This window comes from Cygnus olor, chromosome 7 (assembly GCF_009769625.2).
Source record: "Cygnus olor isolate bCygOlo1 chromosome 7, bCygOlo1.pri.v2, whole genome shotgun sequence".
NCBI classification, from domain to species: Eukaryota; Metazoa; Chordata; class Aves; order Anseriformes; family Anatidae; genus Cygnus; species Cygnus olor.
Window position 1 is genome coordinate 13,515,362 of NC_049175.1, and position 18,482 is coordinate 13,533,843.

At 61.0% G+C, this 18,482-nt stretch overlaps 3 protein-coding genes across 10 annotated transcripts in view; 2 read left to right on the plus strand and 1 right to left on the minus strand.

Moving 5' to 3' along the window:
• Window positions 1-60: 60 nt before the first annotated feature.
• Window positions 61-3,818, plus strand: SAR1A (secretion associated Ras related GTPase 1A). Its single transcript, XM_040564396.1, has 7 exons — window positions 61-188; window positions 334-407; window positions 926-1,045; window positions 1,470-1,535; window positions 2,139-2,242; window positions 2,642-2,773; window positions 2,894-3,818. The coding sequence occupies exons 2-7, from the start codon at window positions 350-352 to the stop codon at window positions 3,008-3,010; spliced, it is 597 nt and encodes a 198-aa protein (XP_040420330.1). The 5' UTR covers window positions 61-188; window positions 334-349; the 3' UTR covers window positions 3,011-3,818.
• A 517-nt stretch (window positions 3,819-4,335) lies between these two features.
• TYSND1 (trypsin like peroxisomal matrix peptidase 1) lies at window positions 4,336-6,299 on the plus strand. Of its 3 annotated transcripts, XM_040564387.1 has the most exons (5): window positions 4,336-5,431; window positions 5,525-5,655; window positions 5,771-5,819; window positions 5,862-5,950; window positions 6,038-6,299. In XM_040564387.1, exons 1-5 carry the CDS (start codon window positions 4,464-4,466, stop codon window positions 6,241-6,243), a joined length of 1,443 nt encoding a protein of 480 aa, XP_040420321.1. In that variant the 5' UTR covers window positions 4,336-4,463; the 3' UTR covers window positions 6,244-6,299. The 3 variants fall into 3 exon arrangements, with proteins under 3 accessions (XP_040420321.1, XP_040420322.1, XP_040420320.1); XM_040564386.1 differs by having other exon boundaries at window positions 4,337-5,431; window positions 5,771-5,950; XM_040564388.1 differs by lacking the exons at window positions 5,771-5,819; window positions 5,862-5,950.
• Window positions 6,300-6,583: 284 nt separating this feature from the next.
• Window positions 6,584-18,482, minus strand: part of LOC121073478 (testican-2-like) — a 32,182-nt gene continuing 20,283 nt past the window's right edge. Inside the window, exons 1-11 of one of the 6 annotated variants that reach the window (XM_040564384.1) lie at window positions 10,019-10,309; window positions 9,886-9,894; window positions 8,816-8,861; window positions 8,592-8,706; window positions 8,405-8,492; window positions 8,214-8,310; window positions 7,998-8,108; window positions 7,687-7,893; window positions 7,473-7,535; window positions 7,180-7,320; window positions 6,587-7,080 (exon numbers count right to left, since the gene is read on the minus strand). In XM_040564384.1, the coding sequence (XP_040420318.1) occupies window positions 6,935-7,080; window positions 7,180-7,320; window positions 7,473-7,535; window positions 7,687-7,893; window positions 7,998-8,108; window positions 8,214-8,310; window positions 8,405-8,492; window positions 8,592-8,706; window positions 8,816-8,861; window positions 9,886-9,894; window positions 10,019-10,246 (1,251 nt within the window). In that variant the 5' untranslated portion in view covers window positions 10,247-10,309 and the 3' untranslated portion in view covers window positions 6,587-6,934. Of the gene's footprint in view, window positions 7,081-7,179; window positions 7,321-7,472; window positions 7,536-7,686; window positions 7,894-7,997; window positions 8,109-8,213; window positions 8,311-8,404; window positions 8,707-8,815; window positions 8,862-9,885; window positions 9,895-10,018; window positions 10,310-11,492; window positions 11,926-12,040; window positions 16,318-17,822; window positions 18,224-18,482 lie in introns of those variants that run through there. The other 5 variants (XM_040564381.1, XM_040564379.1, XM_040564383.1 and 2 more) reach the window with 5 other exon arrangements.

Genomic DNA, 18,482 nt, shown 5'->3' on the forward strand with positions numbered 1-18,482 from the left:
GGGGAGGGGGCGGGGCTTGGGGAGGTGTGGGTGGGGCTTGGGGAGGGATGGGCGGGGCCTGACGTCAAGCCCGAGGGCCGACGTGGGAGCCAGCGCGGCGGGCCGGAAGCGGGCGTGACGCCACTTCCGGCGGGGAGCTGGCGGCGGAGGAGGCGGCGGCGGCGGAGCGGGGCCGGGGGCGGCCGCAGGTGGGCGGGGGGGGGGCGGGGGGTCCTCGGGGGGCCGCAGGGTCCTTGCGGGGCCCTTACGGCCCTTGTGGGGCCGCTCCGGTCCTTACGGGCCCCTCACGGTGCCCGCGGCCCGCCCCGCATCGCGCCGTGTGTGTGCCCGCAGGTGTCGGCCGGCAGCGATGTCGTTCCTGCTCGAGTGGCTGTACAACGGCTTCAGCAGCGTGCTGCAGTTCCTGGGTGAGGAGAACCCGCCCCCAGAGCCCCGCCGCCGGGCCGCGGGAGCCCGTCCAGGGCAGATCCCGGCCCAAAACTGGGGAGAAACCGGGTTTTAGGGGGGTTATCCTGAGGCAGGGATGTCCCACTTCACGCCTTGCACTTTTTTTCCTCACTAACCTGCTGCTATCCCTTACGAGTTTAACTATAAACCCATAAAATTACCGTGTTTGGGGGCAAAAATGTAAAATTTCCATGTTTGTGGGCAGAATTTCCGTGTTTAAGTACCCCCTGTGGGCAAAAACTGCTCTGTACCCGTCATACGGGACGCTTCCCTGCGTGCTCCTGCAAAAACAACAGCTTACGTACAGAGGTCGCAAAATGCCTGCAAAATAACTCACAAAATGCCGGGTTTCCTGGCAAAATCCAGGGCAGGACTTGCCACTTTTTTCCCTGGAAGCTGTGCCAGAGCTCCGGGATTGGGATTCGCGTCCCCAGATGTTCCTGCGCCGCTCGACGTGCGTGTCTCTGCTTCCTCGCAGGGCTGTACAAGAAGTCTGGCAAGCTCGTCTTCCTGGGCCTGGACAACGCCGGCAAAACCACCCTGCTGCACATGCTCAAGGACGACCGGCTGGGCCAGCACGTCCCCACGCTGCACCCAAGTACGTGGGGCGCCCGGGGGGCTTCTGTGAACGCTCCTGGGACGGCAGGTCTTGAGGGCGCAGCTGAAACGCGTCGGTGTCGCGCGCTGACGGGCGTTTTCCCCTCAAATATAAAGTGGGGAGGTGGAGAGCCGGCGTGGTTCAGTGAACGTCATGAACCTGTCATGGGGAGGGAGAGGGTCTCTAGCGAAACGTGTACCAGAGGATGAGCACTGCGGATTTAAATGTCTCCCTAAGTGGGGAAGGGGGAGAAATTATTTCCTCCCGTTGTGATTTCATGCAATAATCTCAGTGGCTGAATTCTACAGGGAAAGGACATCTTATATAAAAAAGTGCGATGTTTGTATGCGTCCCCAAAAATCTCTGGCCATGGCACCTTCTCTGTCTCCCTGAAGCGCAGCCTTTATTTTTTTTTGCCTTTCAGCATCAGAGGAGCTGACGATTGCTGGAATGACCTTCACGACTTTTGACCTGGGTGGGCACGAGCAAGGTAAGCACCAGCTTGCCAAGCTGGACACACCAAGTGGGGTCAGTCCTCCGATTTCCCCGAAATTCTCCTGCCACCTTAAGAAAAATCTGCCAAAACGTGATGCTGGAGAGTGTTAGCAATTAGCGCTACCTAATTATTTGTTGCCTGGAAGTGCTTATGGAGCTATATGTGGAAATAACCTCCTGGCTCCAGGAGACCTGTTATTTCGGTGGCTGAACGCTTGTGCTTTATTCTGGCAGTTTGGGGAAAAAAAAGCTGCCAGCTCACGCTCTGCTGCCTGAAATATTTTTAGCCGTAGAAGACTCGGATGTCACGGGATTATTCTTTTGAATAATGGCTGAATTTTTATCTTTAGACTTTGTTGAATTTCCGCCCCCGCCCCCCCCCAAAAAAAATTCTGCTTGCTTTTTTAATGCACACCTTTCGGCTGCTCCAACCCCGAGGTTTCTCAGGGGCTCTGAATGTGCCTTCCCCTTCCGCGTGCTGCCTCTGTCCAGCAAAACGAGCCGGCAGCTGGACGGGCAGGGCTGTCCTTGTGCAGCGTCCCTGTCCGTGTCCCCTGGAGGCACGCTCACAGGGCGGTGTCTGTCGCTTGCCTTGCAGCCCGCCGCGTGTGGAAGAACTACCTGCCGGCCATCAACGGCATCGTCTTCCTGGTGGACTGCGCCGACCACTCCCGGCTCATGGAATCCAAAGTTGAGCTGAACGTAAGCCCGGCTTTTTCCTTCTTTCACCCTCAAGCAGCTAAACTAGGCAAACCTCTTCTGTTTTTGGGGCGGAACTCGTGGGTCTTGTGCTTTGGACTTGCCCTCCCAGTGCACCTCTTGCACCGGCGGCGTCCAACGTGTGTTGCTGTGGGGATCTTTTGTGCAGGGGCTGAAGCAGGCTGGGTGCCCTCGCTGTGGGATCCTTTAAACAATGTTGGAAACGGACCCGGCGTTTAGCTAGGGCTTTCTTCTGCCAAACCTTTTGGGAAAAACCCCACCCATGGGAGCGCTTTAGCACCAAAAAATAACCCCCGTTGGTGACGGAGCTCAAAGAAACAGTTGTCTGCAGTGATGGGCGCTGGTGCTGCCTCAGCCTGACTCGTCTTTTCTTGCTCGCAGGCGCTCATGACAGACGAAACAATATCCAACGTGCCAATCCTCATCCTGGGTAACAAAATCGACAGACCAGAGGCCATCAGCGAGGAGAAGCTGCGGGAGATCTTCGGGCTTTACGGACAGACCACGGGAAAGGTAGGGAGGGGAAGCAACGTGGGGACGAGTACCTGGGGGGATTGAGGGTTTGCTGGCCAGGTGACGGTGGTGCCCTGGGGCAAGTTCTGAGAGCTCTGACCTCTGGCTGGGCTTCCGCAGGGAAACGTGCCACTGAAGGACCTGAACACGCGCCCCATGGAGGTGTTCATGTGCAGCGTGCTGAAGCGGCAGGGCTACGGCGAGGGCTTCCGCTGGCTATCGCAGTACATTGACTGACGCAGAGCGCGGGGCTCCTCCGGACTGATCCCGTTCGTGGCTTCCCGCGGGCTTCCCGAGGCCGCGGCAAGCTTTCCAAACGCGTACTGGCATTGACCGAGAGACTCCTGGCTGCACCCGCCCCGCCGCACAGTGGTGACACGCAGCTCTTTTCCCCTGCCCGGCGGGGAGGCGGCGCGGCCCCGCACGTCGTCCCTGCGGGAGCTCCCGGTCACAACGGGGCTGGCGGGGCCGGGGCGATGCGCTGCCGCGCGCCGCGCCGCTGAAAAAGAGCGAGATCTCACCACTGTGGTCAATTGACTTAAAGAACAACACGGAAAACAAAGCAATTATATTTTTTAAAGAAATCGTTCACGTAAACGGCGTCCCTTCTAACTTTTTAGTTTAACATTCATCCTGTTTAGTCCAGAGTCCGTTTAGGGTTGTTTTTTTTGTTGTTTTTTTTTTTTTTTTTTAATATATTTAACGATATTATTTAGATCTTTCGCAAATTGCCGAACAAAGCATCATGGTATTAGAAGTCCTCAACAAACCTAGCATTCGGGCTGTGAGCCGAGGGCACCGTGGGGACGGCGGCCGAGCTGGCGCGAGGCACCGGGATTTCATTTCCAGCGGGGAGGCGAGAGCCGCGGAGCCGTTCTCGGTGCCCGTAGCATGGAGGTGTCTGACATTTGCATATCATAAGGTGGTTAATGTAGGCTTAAACAGGTTTCTTTTATACTCTTCTTTTTTTTTTTTTTTTTTTGTCGGAAGTTTCATGGCTGTCTAGCGCTCACGTTCAGTTCAATAAAGACGTGTCTTTCTCCTCCGAAGGGGTGCGGAGCCTCCCTCTAGCCCAGCTGCGCGGGCGGCTGGGCGCGCTCGGTGATAGCGCCCCGGTCCATACGGGCCCCTCGCCGCAGGAGCTTTGGCTGCAGATTTAGGACCTGGATGGACGGGAGTCGTGGAGCAACACAGGATGGGGCAGACGGAGGCAGGTGAACGGGCTGGAGGCCAGGCTTGACCCCTGAGCACACCAAACCCTCCAGCTGCAAGCCCCTGGGGGGCAGCACAACGCGTTCTGCAGGGGCTGGGGCTGCGTCTCCAGGAGAAGCAGCAGCGGTGCTGCTCCCTGGTGCGCCAACAACCCCCTGCATCCCACACCCAATGCATCGCACACCCCGATGCATCCCACACCCGATGCATCGCGGCGCTGCCGTAGCGCGGCTGCAGGGGGCGGTGGCTGCTCGCAGCGCCCCGCGCACCCTCCTGCGCCACGTCGGCGCGCTGCACGCCGCCCCGCCTCCGCCTCGGGGCCGTGACACCGGCACGCCGCACCAATGGTGGCGGGAGGCGGTGCCGCGCGTCACGCGGGGAGCGGCCGTGGGGGCGCACGGCGGCGGGCCGTGCAGTGCATTGCTCGCGGTGCATCGCCTGCGTCGCCCGCGGTGCGGTGCCGGGAGGCGCCGCCGCCATGTCGGCGGAGCTGCCTTGCTGCGTGGTCAGCGTCGGCGACGGCCCCGAGCCCTGCAGCTGCAGCGGGGTCATCCTGTGCCGCGGCCCCGGGCTGGTGCTGTGCCACGCCGCCGTCTTCTCGCCCTTCCTGCAGCCCGGCCCGGAGGCCTGGTCCCGCCACGAGGCCCTGCCGGCCTCCGTCCTGCCGCCTGGCCTCCGCGTCCGCGTCCTGCACGCCGCTTCCAAGCTTGACACCCCGCCTGCCCTGCAGGAGCACGAGGCCCGGCCTCTCGCATTAACACGCTGCGAGGCCTTCGCCCAGGCATTCACAGGGGTGGCGGCGAGCTGGTGCAGCGGCGGGGAGGCCGAGGGGGAGGCCGAGAGGGAGGCTGCCGCCGTCTTGCCCTGGTTCGCTTGGCTGCGGGTGCCCGGCCTCGACGCGCCGGGCGGAGGCTGGACGCCCTGGTCCTCCGCCGGCGACCTCCGCAAGGGCGCGGCGCTGCTGGCCTGCGGCTCGCCCTTCGGCGCCCTCTGCCCCGACCTCTTCCTCAACACCCTGAGCGGCGGCGTGCTGAGCAACGCGGCCGGCGAGGGCAACGCGCTGCTGCTGACGGACGCCCGCTGCCTGCCCGGCACCCAGGGCGGCGCCGTCCTTGTCGGCCCCGCGCCCTCCCGGCCCCGCGTGGTGGCCGTCATCGCCGCCGCCTCCTGCGGCGCCGGTGGGCCGGGGCTGGCGCTGCTCTGCTCGCTGCACGCCGTCCTGCAGAGCAGCCGCAGCCTCCTGCGGCAGCTCGGGGAGGCCCCCGCCCCGCCGGCCCCGCTGGCGGCGGTGCCCGGAGCCGCGCCGCTGGGCTGCGTGGCGCTGGTGGAGAGCGGCGGCGCCTGGGGCTCGGGCACGCTGCTGGCCCCGCGCCTGCTGCTCACCTGCCGGCACGTGCTGCAAGCCGGCGCCACGACCCGCGTCACCCTGCGGCCCCACGGCAGCCGGTGAGCACGACCAGCAAGCAAAACCACCCAGTTGTGTTATTATTACTCCTTTAAGCTCTAATTTTGTTCTTCCCACCCGTAACCCCACTTCAGGGCCACCGTCCTGCAGGCTCGCCTGGTGTTCGCCACGGCCGAGGCGTCCCCCTTCGACGTGGCCGTGCTGCAGCTGCAGGAGCGCGCCCCTGGCTTCCAGCCCCCCCGCCTGGCCTCTGCCTTCCAGCCCGGTAAGCACCAGAATCATGGGGGGGGGGGGGCGGGGGACACACGGGATATTTGTGGGGAAAACAGGGCATTTGGGGGCCATGCACAGAACCCTGAGCTCACCCCGCTGTCGCGCAGGGGAGGCGGTGCTGGCGCTGGGTTTCGGGGCGCTGGGCCGGGCGTGCGGCCCCTCGGTGACCGGGGGGGTGCTGTCGGCCGTGGTGGGGGCCCCCCCGGTCATGCTGCAGAGCACCTGCGCCGTGCACGCCGGCTCCAGCGGCGGCCCCCTCCTCGCCGCCAGCGACGGCCGCCTGCTGGGTAAGTCCCCCTTACCCTTGTCCCCCCCAGTCCCCCTTTTAACTTGTTCCCCCCGCCTTGGTGACATCTCGCCCCCTCCCCAACCAGGGATCGTGGCCAGCAACGCGCGGGACAACGCGGCGGGGGCCACCTACCCCCACCTCAACTTCTGCGTCCCCGTCACGCTGCTGCAGCCCCCCCTCGCCCGATACCTCCGCACCGGGGACCCCGCTGCCTTCGCCCCGCTCGATGCAGGGGACGAGGGGGCACGGGCAGCCTGGAGGCTGCAGCAGCGGCCCCCCAGCAAGCTGTGACCCTCCCCCACCCCCCAAAAAACTGGGGGGCTGTTTCTATAAAGACTGCGACTCAAGCCCTGGTGTCCCCTGGTGCCCTCTGCAAGCAGACTGGGGGGGGGTGGGGATGAGGGTGCGCCCCCCCCCCCCCCCCCCCCCATATAGGGGAACCCCCTGGCCCCACGCATTTGGGGAGGGGGTTTCGGTGTGGTATGGGGGCGGCGTATTTGGGGCTGCCAGGAACGGGCGGGCGAGCGTTGGACACAGCACGGGGCGTTTATTTCACAACACCGCAGCAGCGCGAGCACAGCACGGAGATGGGGGGGCTGGGGGGGCAGGTTAGGGGGGCAGCTTGGGCTGGGGGGTGGTTTCTTGGTGTTTTGTTTTTTTTTTTTTTCTTTTTCCCCATTTTTTGTCCCAATTTTCATTTATTAGTGCAGTTTTTGACCACGCTAGGTTCTACCCCCCCCCCCCAAATAAAATAAAATAAAATAAAAAAGCGCAAAGGGGGAGGGTGCGAGCTCGGCCCCACGCCGCTCGCTTCCCCGCGAACCCCCCGAACCCCCCCCCGCCCGCCGTGGGGCCGGCCCGGGCGAGCGCCCCCTCGCCCCGTCCTGCCCGTGGGGCTGCCCCCCACGCGCTGTTCTCGGGGGGGCGCCGAGGAGGGGAGGCTGCCCCCCCCCCAGGCCGTGCCTCCCCCCCCCCTCCGCTTCTACCAGATGTAGCCTCCGTCGTCGCCTTCGCCCGCCTCGGCCTCCTCTTCCTCAGCCTCCTCGCCGGCCTCCTCGGGCTCCTTCTCCTCCTCGTCCTCCCAGCCCACGCTGCTGCCGAAGTCTCCCGAAAAGCCCGCGGCGTCCTCTGCGGCCACGGGGCAGAGGCTCGCGGCGGGCGGCAGCCTTCACCCCGCCTCCCCCCCGCCGCCTCGCCGCCGGCCTCCCGCAGCCGGGCGCTGCTTACCGCAGTCGGGGCGGCCGCGGGCGCGGGTGCCGCTCAGCTCGGTGCCGTGCTGCTGGTCCACGCACCAGCACTCCCCGCCGCCCGGCGCGCACTGCGCCCGCCGGTAGTACCCGTCCTCGTCGCAGCTGGGGATGAAGGCGCCTGCGGGAAGCCGGGAACCCCCCCCCCCCCGCCGCGCCCCGAAAGACGTGCAGTGCGGGAACACCCCCGGCACCGAGACACCGCCACAAAATTGGGGGGGGGGGGGGCGGTTAGGGGGGCTGGGGGTCAGCATGAGGGGTCCCCCGACTCACCCGGCGGCTTTTGGGCGGCTTCTTGCATCTGCAGCTTCTCCAGCTCGCGCAGGCACGGCGGCTCTGCGGCAGCATCGTGCTCTCAGGAAGGCGTCTCCCCCGCAACCCCGTGGCGCGCACCCCCAAAATGCCGTGCGTCCTCCCAGCCCCACAGCATGCACCCCCCGGCCCCGCAGCACGCTCCCGTGCCCCCAGCCCCCCCCCGCGCACGCACTTTCCCTCCAGAAGCAGAAGCACCACTCGGCGGCGGAGACGCGGCCGTCCCTGGAGGCGTCGCAGGAGTTGAAGAAGGCGCGCACGCACGCCTCGTACTTGTCCAGGTTGATGGCCGCCAGCTCGGGCTGCTCCAGGAACCGGTCCCCGCTGGTGTCCAGCCGCCCAAACATCCACCCCACCGCCTCCTTGCAGCCGGCCGCCAGCGCTGCGGGGGGGGGCGAGGACGCGGCCCCGTGGCTCACCCGGCCCCACAGGGACGGGGGGAGCCGGGGGGGGGGGGGGGGGGCGGCGCGCAGAGGCGAGACGCACCGGTGCCGGGGGGCCCGCCGGAGCCGTTGTGCTTGGCGTTCTCCCGCAGCAGCTGGAACCAGTCGCGCAGCCGCTCGCCCAGGTCGGCCAGGTCCTGCCCCGTGCACGGCTCTGCGGGCACAGAACGCGGCGTGGGGGGGATTTTAGGGGGGGCGTTGCAGCATTCGGGGGGGGGCACCCCCTTTCTGAACCTGCGGTTGCCCCCAAAACGCTCACCCGGCTTGCTGTCAGCGGGGGCCGGGCAGGGGCACTGCCCCTCGCACCGTGCCGTCAGCTGCTTGCCGGCCAGGCACGCCTGCTGCTCCAGCTTGCACTGCGAGGCGGGGGGGGGGACAGATTGCAATAACTGGGGGGGGACACGCGGCACGCCCCCCCCCCCAAAATATTGCCACCACCGCCGCGCTCACCGCCGAGCTGTACGTGTGTCCGTCGGAGCCGCAGACGGGCGCCAGCGGGGCGGCGTGGCAGGGCTTGCAGCCCCCGCGCTGCTTGATCCTGCAAAGGCAGCGGGCGCTCAGGAAGCCCCCAGCGGGGCTGCCGTGACCCCCCCCCAAAAAAATACCCTCCCCCCCCCCCTTTTCCCCAGCCCGGTACCTGTGCTCCAGCTTCTTGCGGCTGATGCACATGGCGCGCTGGTAGCCCTGCGCCACGCACACCTTGTGCCGGCTGCATTTCACCTTCTGGCAGGGGTCCTTGGTGGTGTCCAGCGCTGCGGGGGGGTGAGGGGGGGGGCACGGGGTTTTGGGGAGCAAAAAGCCACGTTTGGGTGCTGTGTCTGTCCCCTGTCTCCCCCCAAAAAAAGCAGGGCAGGGTGCTACCTTCATCCGTGGGCTGTCCGTCCTCCCAGCTCCTGATGTAGTCATCCTGCGGGGCACAGGGGGGGCAGCTGCCGGGGGGCCCCCCCGCGCCCACGGAGCCCCCCAGGGTGCTGCGGGGGGGCCGGGGGGGTGCAAGCGGCATCCCCAGCCCAGCAGGAGGAGCAGGTGCATTGCACGCGTGCACTGCAAGCAGCTGTGCGCTGCACAGGGACGTTGTGCACACACGCCGGCACTGCACGCTCCTGTGCATTGCACACGGGCGTTGCACAAACACATGCACTGCACATGCCCGGGCACTGCACGCAGACGTATGCACTGCACACCCGTGCACAGCACACACACACACACACTGCACACGGGCACGCAGCGGGTGCTTGCATCCTCATGCACCACATCCCCATGCACTGCACAGGCACACACTGCACACCCCTGTGCATTACACAGATGGATGTGTTGCACAGCCCCGTGCACCACACACACGCACTGCACAAGCCTGTGCACTGCGCACACACACACACACACTCATGCACAGACCCATTCATTACACACCCCTGTGCATTGCACACGCACATCCCTGTGCGCTGCACATCCTGGTGCGTTGCACACCCCCGTGCATTGCACTGGCACATCCTCATGCATTGCACACCCCCGTGCACTACACATCCCTGTGCATTGCACACCCCTGCACATTGCACACGCACATCCCCGTGCATCGCCTATCGTGGTGCATTGCACATCCCCATGCATTTTCCACCCCTCTGCATTGCATATGAACGTCCTGGTGCACTGCACCTCCCGGTGCACTGCACATCCTTGTGCATCGCACACCCCCATTCACTGCACACCCCCATGCACTGCACACAAACATCCCGGTGCATTGCACATCCTTGTGCACTGCACACCCCCATGCACTGCACGTCCCCATTCATTGCACACGCACATCCCGGCGCCTCGCACATCCCCATTCGTTGCACATCCCGGTGCATCGCACCCCCCCCATGCACTGCACACCCCCGTGCACTGCACCCACGCCCCCGTGCATTGCACACCCACCCCCGCCCCCCTCTCACCTCCACCTCCTGCGCTCCCGGCCGAGGCGGCCCGGCGGCAGCGGTTATGCAGAGGGGGAGAGGCCGGAGGCTGGGGGTGAGCCGGGCGCCCCGCAGCCCCCCGCCGCCCCCCGGCCCCGCGCGGCTCACTCACGTCTCGGAAGCGGTTCCAGTGCCGGATGCGGCCGCCGTACTGCGCGATGGAGGACAGCCACTGCTCGTCCTCCAGGAAGTTCCCGGCCGGCCCGCTGCCCGTGCCCGTGCCGGTGGAGGTGCCGGTGGCGGCGGCCGTGGCGGTGGCGGCGCCGGTGGCGGCGGCGGTGCCGGGCAGCGGCAGCAGCAGCAGCGCCAGCAGCCCCCGCAGCGCGCCGCAGCCCCGCATCCTGCCGCAGCGCCGCCGGGAGCCGAGCGGGGCCGAGCGGGGCCGAGCGGAGCCGAAGGGAGGCGAGGGGCGGCGAGCGGAGCCGAGCGGGGCCGGGCGGGGCCGGGCGGGGGGCGAGGGGCGGCGCCTGCACCTGCGCGGCGGGAGGGGGCCGCGGCCTGGGGCCGGCCTCAGGCGCCGAGCGCCGAGCGGCGGCCCTCAGACACCGGGTGCGCAGCGCGCCGGACCCCAACACACCAGACCGCAAACCCCAATTTCCGAAGATACCAGACCCCAACACACCAGACCCCATGTCTCCAACACACCAGACCCCAAGACACCAAATCCCGAAACAGCAGCCCTCAGACCCCAACGCACCAGACCTCAAGTCCCCAACACGTCAGCCCTCAGACCCCAAACCTCAGACCTCAACACACTAGACCCCAACACACCAGACCCCAAAATACCAGACCCCAACACACCAGACCTCGAGTCCCCAGCACACCAAACCCGAACAGCCCAGACCCCAACACCCCAGCCCTCAGACCCCAAGACACCAGGACGCCCCGTGTGTGCGCGCCGACACAAAACTCGCCCTCACGAGTACGCACAAGCAGCCCTGATGCGCAGCTCTGTCACGTCATGACAGGAATGGTTTTAAGATGAAAGAGGATAGATTGAGCCGAGACATAGTGACAGGAATGGTTTTAAAGTAAAAGAGGGTAGATTGAGACTAGACATTAGGAAGACGTTCTTCACTCAGAGAGAGGTGGGGCCCTGGCACAGGCTGCCCAGAGAGGCTGTGGATGCCCCATCCCTGGAGGTGTTCAAGGCCAGGCTGGATGAGGCCCTGAGCAACCTGACCTAGTGGTGGCATCCCTGCCCATGGCAGGGGGGTTGGAAATGGATGATCTTTGAGAGCCCACCCAACCCAAACCATTCTGTGATTCTGTGACACAAACTCCCCCTCACGAGTATGCACAAGCAGCCCCACTCCCTGTCAAGCCATTCCACCATCCTTGAAAGCGACGCCTGAATTTTCCATTTATTCTTTTTGCCCTCATGAGGGTGGCTGCTCCTCTTACCGACCGCAAAAGCAGCAGCCACTCTGGGGCTGGAAGCATCGCTTTGTAGCAGTGAAACCACCTAGACGCTCCGAAGCGGTCACTGGAAACAGTTCTCTTGCCATAAGCGCTTTCCCATTCACAGCTGCGTGCTGGAAGTTTGATTACAGAAACTATCAAGCAACCGGAGATAAACGCTTTGCTTTTGAAGGGAATTAATTTATTTGGAGATCAACATCACACAGGCATGCTGCTGTAGATCCATGCAGCGCCTGACCTCGATACCGCGCTCCGGGGAGCTCTCCTGGATTGTGCATGCTTATGTAAAGCACAGGCTTCCTCCTCTGAAACACAGCCAAGCTAAAGCAGGGTGGTGCCCCCCAAAGCCAGTTTTTCCAGCTGTTTTCTTGGAAAACAAACTGTCTGGAGTTCCTGAGTTCCTGTCCAAAACCCTCGTCCTATAAAAACGTATTGTTGTTGGTGCACAGAGCGAGCCCACAGCGGCGGTCACACTCCCGTTCAGCAGAAGTTCAGCTGCCCCGACGTCGCGTAGTAGCCGGAGGTGTCCGTGGAGAACCTCTGGGAGAGCCGAACTGCGTCCAGCTGCACCTCGCCGAAGTAAAAGTGCTCGAAGAGCTGAAGGAGAGGAGAAAAAAACGTTTCGGTAGCTGTGAGAGAAATGCAGACTGCAGCTGCTCCACCGACCGCTTCCACGAGCTGCTCCTGCAGAAAGCCCTACTCGCAGACTTACCTTTAACAAAACTGCTCTTAAAGATTTCCACCCCTAGGGACTGCATTTAGCCTTTAACGCGATCAACGTACGAAACGAACTCCTCTTTTTGAGCAGCAGCTGCTCAGCCCTTCCCCGCGGTGAGCCCGGTTCGCCTGTTCACCGTCCCAAAGGCCGCCAACCTGGGGCACGCCACGGTCACAGAGTGAGGCCGGGATGGTTTTTCCCCCGATCCAGGCCACGAGACGAGCGGCTTAGGGTGACGGCTCAGCCCTAATTCAAAGTAGCAGGCTGGAGGGGGAAGGATCTCTCCATGCCAGCACTGACCCCCCTCTGCTCAACAAATCCGCCTTTGTTCGGCAGGGGCTTGAGCGCAAATTAAGGAAAGCGAGCCGGTGCTCAGGCCCGATGGCGTGCCTCTGCTGATAATCCCATCTACGGGGCCAACCAGAAAAATGGCATCTGAGTTTCTCACAGGGAAGTTCAGCAGCATTACTGGAAAGGCATCGGCGTGAAGTGCTCTTCCTCTTCCAGTAAGACTCAGGAAATGGCTCTAGCTGGGAGCATCCGTCCTGCCTCAGGAATAGCTTTTGTCACCCTAGGAGCGGAGAGGATAATTTCCAAATCGTTTAAGGCGAGGGCTACAAACACTAATGGCTAGCAAAAGCCAACACAGTAATTAAATTACGGCCCCTGGTGCCAGCGGTGCATCAATTCCTACCTACTGATCACAAACCCAGAGCACAAGCACCTGGAGGACGCGGGTTTCTCGGTGCCGGAGGGTTCGGCCATGGCCCAAGAGGGGTGGCTGCTGGAAAGAAGTTATTCCAGGGGAGCATCTCCACCAGGGAGCGGAGGAAAAGAGGAGCCACGACTGCCACCATGCAAACTCCATTTGATACGATTAAAGATTTATACAATTATAGATTAATTACGTTCCCAAAAGCCTGCGTGCTTCTTGTTAGAGGACTTGGGATAAAATGCCTCATTAATAAGAGATGGTAGGGAGGAGGCTGGTCTCCCCTCTCTTCTCCTTTGTGCAGGGCTGAGAAAGAAAGACGACTTCCCCACGGTCGGCCAGGGAGACAAACCTTCCCCCTGCTCCCCTCGCCTCCGGCACGTCGGCTGGGAAAGGCCAGCACCGAGTCCCCAACGGCACCACCCGGGTCACGGCCTCTCCATTTGCACGCTGCTGAGAGCAAAGCAGAGCCCTCGGAGCACTTTGCAGTCCCTTGGCTTCTTCTTTTTTTTTAAATCCACCACCTCTCATGTGTCCAAGCGTGTGTGTGTTTCCCGGTGAGAACACTGCTAGGACTATTGATTTTTGGTAATGTAGCTGTACTTTCTGAGAGTAAACATGCTCCAAGATTTAAAGGACAGCCACAGCCTTTTTTTTTTTTTTCCCTCTGCTCTCGTTTTGAGCCAGCTTCTCGCTCATGCTTCTCTGCTCCCTTAGGCAACCGGACACCGTGTGTGAGGATCAGCCCAAGATCCACCTTGGGCAATTGGGAAAGAGGCCCTCGAGCGTCATCCTCAGAGCCTCCAGCGCCTTCCTGACAAGCAGCCATTCCACATTCATCCCCCGGGGGCTTGGGAAGAGATTTCCGAGGGCTGAGCCTCTGCTTTTGACTTCCACTTCTATTTATCCTGGGAAGAAGCCAAGCAGAGCCGAGAAAGATATTTATATCTCCCACCACGGAAACGCTCTGGTTTCGGAGGAGGCCGATGAGATGCCTCCTGGATGAGCATTTCTGCATTTTTTTTCCCCTTTCCCCCTGGAAAAGGAGATAAATGGAGGTTGTCACAATTCACACATGCTGGTGAACCCAAGGCACCTGGTCCCTGTCTCATGGTGCCAGGGCTCGCCTCCCCCAAAAAGGCTGCAGAGGAGGAGGAGGAGGAGGAGGAGGCACGGATCCAGAGGGAGCAGCCCGGAGGAAGGCAGCGGGGAGGAAAATCCCCACCACTTTGGGCTGCCGAGGAGCTGCGTCACTTGGCTGGAGCGGGACGCGAGGCTCAGCAACGGCACTGTGATTCTGTAAATCCACAGACACGGAGGGATTTACGTCCTCGCTGCCTGAGGAATAAATAAGAGGGCGGGGGCTGGGGATTTTTTAATACCGCAAATGAAAACGAAGCCGAGGGAGGTAAAGGTACACACAAACCACAACATCCTTATCGAAGTCAGAGCAGGAGATCAGAACTGTGCGCTGCCTGGCCTGGATTCTGCTGCTACCGTCAGGATTATTGATCAGTTTTAAAGCCTTACGTTGTCCAGGGTAGTCAGCCAAAAACGAGCCATCCTGAGCCCTGCCAGACACGGATGCAAGCCGCCGTGGGGGAATATGGGCAGCCGGACCGCTTAGAGAGGCCAAGCAGCCCCATGGCCGTGCGAGACTTCTCCATCTCACGAGGGATGGCACACTGGAATAAATAGAGGGTTGTGTACCGCAGGACGAGGAGCGCTGCAGATGAGCAGAGAACAATCACCCTCCCAAACGCGCTGGGCTACAGCACAACTGCAGTGCCCACGCCAGCGACGGCGGGGAAGGTGCCAAGCCTTCTGCACGCTGCTGTGTTACGGAGCTGGAACCAGCAAACGGGACCGGGAGAGGGGAAGCTCCTGGTGGGAGAAGACACAGAGGGGTTTAAAAGCAAAGCAAAGCAAAGAGACAACCCCCAGGGTCGGCACGGCTGGTCTGGCTGCATGGATTTATGCTAAAAGCCTCTCTGCTGACCGCCCCAGTGGTCTCCAGGAGGCTGCTGCTCCTTCTCCCCCATCCTGAGAAATGCATCAAAACCCTTTCCGTCTGCAACCCAAACCAAAGCTACCCCAGACTACAACAGACAGCCCCAAACCAAACCCCCTGCTGGCCCCCGGGAGATGAAACCCAACTGGGCAACGCGTCGAGAGCTGGGAAGTTTGTTCAATTAATGGATTCTTTCCCGTTCTATTTTCACTTTCAAAATATCTTTTCTGAAGCAGTTTGGTGCCAAAAGAGAAATATCTGATTCCTGTATTATTCACTCCGGACACCGCTATGCCAACGATTAGCTGCCAGAGGTATAATTACGCGTGGAAGCTCGCCAGCAGTAATGCACAAGGCGGCGGGTGGAAAAGGCAGGTGGGCAGGCACTAATCCTGGCAAAATCAGGGAGCGCTTCCTTGCCACAGCTTTTTAAAGGACCGCTGGCCAAGCACCCTGATTCCTCAGCTAGTGGACGGGTGTTACGGGGCGAAGACATGGCGCAGAGCCGCGAGGAGAGGGTGGGCAGGAGGGCTGGGACGGGCAGAGCACTGCCACGGGGAGCGAGCAGATCGCTGGTTTTGTTCTGCGGGAGTGCAGCTGGCTCTGGAGGGTCTCTCCATCCCCGGCACAGAACCTAATCCTTCACCTGGCTTTGGCTTTCAATCTGTTGCAGGTTTTAAGAGGTGGCAGCAGAGGCACTTTTACCTCTTTTCCCTTACAGAGAATAAAGCATCCAGCCTTCAGGAGGGAGACGTGCTGGTCATAAAAACCCCCACAGCCCATCTTTTGGGAGCGCAGCTGATCGGCGCTACAGCCACAGCGCTAACTCCTTTATCATTTGCATTCAGCTTGTGGCCTTGAGTCATTTACATTCTCATGCTCTGCAACGAACCACCGAGACCTGGGATTGCAGACAAGCGAGCACCTTGGGTTAGCACGAGCCCAGGATGGGATGCAAGTCAGCAGCATCTCCTCTGTGACACGGGAGCTGCCCTCCCGATTAAATCACCCGTGCCGTCCCCTGGACAGCAGTCACAGCTTAAAACAAATTCTCTCTGAAAAAGCACAGCTAATTTCAGAGCGAGAAGCACGTCCACAGTTCAGGGAGAACGATCCTAGGCGTGCGTGATGGGAGGTTTCTCTTCTGCGCTTTGATTTTCCCCAGACAGAGTAAATGCCACCTAAATGCCACAAAGCCTCGGGTACATAAGCAAATGCCACCCCGTGGGTGTTCTGCATATCCTTTACGCAGCAATCACACGGTGACCAGCTCAGAAAGGACCCACAGAGGTCATTGGCGATTCACCTTCCAGGCCTGCCTTCCTCCAGGTAAAGCTGTCTGGGGCCAGGTGCAGGCCTTTTGTTCATCTTTCCCCCTCCAGGGTCTCCTCCTCGGGGCACAGCGTAGCGATGCTCCTGGCGTGCCGCAGAACCTTTGCTTCAGCTCAGGGCTTTGGGTCCTTTCCCCTCCTCGCTGCAAAATCCATGAAAATTCATGCGCTTGAGGAAATCAGACCCTAGTTGCTATGGTGAAAGGCATTCTGCAAACTAAGAAACAAATACAAGTGGGACATTTGGAGGTTACTGGATCCTTGCACATCTTTCAGACAAGAATAAAATGAAAAAAACCCACACGCTAGCGCATTAAAGGCTCCGCTAACTTCCCAGCCCCAAACACGAGGGATTTACAGCACAACTTCTTTAAGGAAATTAATGATCAACTGCTGCATTTCTCCACAGAAGCCTCGTCCCCACGGCTCCTAGCACTCCCCATTACAGCACACGCAGCAACAGTTTTTAAGAGCCGGGCTTTGGCTTTGCTGCAGTGATGCCAGGAGGCTCGCGAGGCGTGCGGGAACGCCGGGACGAGGAGCTCCATCAATGTGACCTCCCGGTTCTGCTCACAAAGCCACCGAGAGCAGGAGCCGGGCCACGGAGCCAGTAAATTAATTCAGACAGACCCGGGAAATTATCCGGCAGAAGGGTCAGGGCACCTTTGGGATGAACTGCCTACTTTTACTAATCAATGTGTTCTTTCTTTCTTTTTTTTCCCCTGCACTAAATGCGCTGGGTCTCCATCTCTATTAAGGAGCTGCCGTAATTCAACCCCTGCCAGCTTCAGGGAGAGAAAAATAAATGTCCTTTACGATCAAAAAGGTGATGCTGCCTCAGCTGGCGGCGATCTCGGGGGAGCTCAGGGGTGGGAAGCGGAGGCACCCCCAGCCCAGCTCCACAACGCCGTGAGGACGGGGCGAGGGCAGCCAGGAGCTCCCCCACCCTCTCAGCGGGCCCTCCCTCTTCCAGCACTCACAGCGCCTGCGGAGAGAGGTGCTGAGCACCTCCACAAAGAGAAGCTGCTCTCCTGTACTCGAAGGTCACCGAGAGGATCCGTGCACGACAGCCTTTCGTTTCTGCTTTTGGTTCTTCTGGGAAACCTCGGCGAGGAAAGCACTGCCTCATTCCTGATACAGCGAGGCTGCACCACGGTCTCTTACTCGGTCTGTTCTCACCCCGGTGGATTTCTGTTTGGTATTTTTAACTCCAAACTTTCCAAACAGCCACCTCCAGGTGTGTGCTTGCTCCAGTTCTCAGCCCTGCATTGGATATATGCTTCTAGCACCTCACTGAGGATAACTGGGCAGTCTTGGTCTCACCCAGCGTGGGATCTTTGGCCCTTTGATTTCATCTCTGCTTAAAAATACAGTGGGAGAAGACTCTGTCTGCTTAAATTCACTAACAAATGCTGCACAGAAAAGGTAGCAGGGGCTTCAGAACACATTCAGCGCTCCTCATCTGCAAGGGGAATTGGCAAGGGTGGCTCTGCACAGGGGCAGGTGTTACTTTCTTTAACCGCTTGTTGGGTTTAGGGTATTTTGAGTCTCTTTCCTTACTCAAAACTCACTTACCTCTTGTTGGAACAGGGCAAAGGCTGCCCTCAGACTCCTCAGACCTCGAGTTAAGAATCATTTGAACCCAGTGAGGGTTCGGATGTTTTTCTTCCCACCGTAAGCCTTCCCTTCCTTCCGAAGCATAATGGAAAATTTTGGCCAGGCTGCGCCTCCACATTTCTTTCCATTTTTATTTATTTGCCACAGCCTTAGCATTTTCGCGAAGGGAAATAAATAAAGGCAAGCGAGTAAATAATAAATAAAAGCCCGGAGGCGGCCAAGCCTCGTCTCCGGAGATGCACGCAGCTGCCCCAGCCGCCTTGGTGCCAGGGCTGTGCCGCTCGGCCAGCTGCGATGCCGGGCACGCAGCCACCCTTGGGGACAGAGGAGGAGGAAGAGGAGGAGGAGGAAGCAATGCAGAGGGGCTGCCAAGCCCGATCTTCCTCTCACGGGGAAGGAGCTGCCCCCTCTCTCTGCTCGCCAGGGGATGTTTTGCTTTGCTCCCGAGCGGAGCAAGAGTTTGGGACGTGACTGGGATGCTCAGAGGAGCCCAGCAGCTGGTCACCCTAAAAGAAATAGGTATTGCTGCGTCTGAAGCGGTTCATAAAGCATCCCCCATTCCTCGGGACGAGGCAAGCACGAAGGCAGAGCGTCTGGCGCTTCCACGGGAGGCGCAAATCACTCGTGCGCTTCCCTTGGGCTTTCTGCGCCAGCTAGACCGAGGAGCCTTCTTCACGGATGTTCTTCAAGACAGAAGCAATTTTGACTCCCCAACGCAACTCGTCCTACAGGATCTATTTTCTGAGCAGTGTGGGAAGGCACCGG

What these genes read in the sequence shown, in the direction of transcription:
- SAR1A (XM_040564396.1), top strand. Translation starts at nt 350, where the DNA reads ATGTCGTTCCTGCTCGAGTGGCTGTACAACGGCTTCAGCAGCGTGCTG. An exon ending in CGTCCCCACGCTGCACCCAA is followed by an intron (nt 1,046 to 1,469) that starts GTACGTGGGGCG and finishes TTTGCCTTTCAG; the next exon opens with CATCAGAGGAGCTGACGATT. An exon ending in ACGGACAGACCACGGGAAAG is followed by an intron (nt 2,774 to 2,893) that starts GTAGGGAGGGGA and finishes GGGCTTCCGCAG; the next exon opens with GGAAACGTGCCACTGAAGGA.
- TYSND1 (XM_040564386.1), top strand. Translation starts at nt 4,464, where the DNA reads ATGTCGGCGGAGCTGCCTTGCTGCGTGGTCAGCGTCGGCGACGGCCCC. An exon ending in GGCCTCTGCCTTCCAGCCCG is followed by an intron (nt 5,656 to 5,770) that starts GTAAGCACCAGA and finishes GCTGTCGCGCAG; the next exon opens with GGGAGGCGGTGCTGGCGCTG. An exon ending in CAGCGACGGCCGCCTGCTGG is followed by an intron (nt 5,951 to 6,037) that starts GTAAGTCCCCCT and finishes CTCCCCAACCAG; the next exon opens with GGATCGTGGCCAGCAACGCG.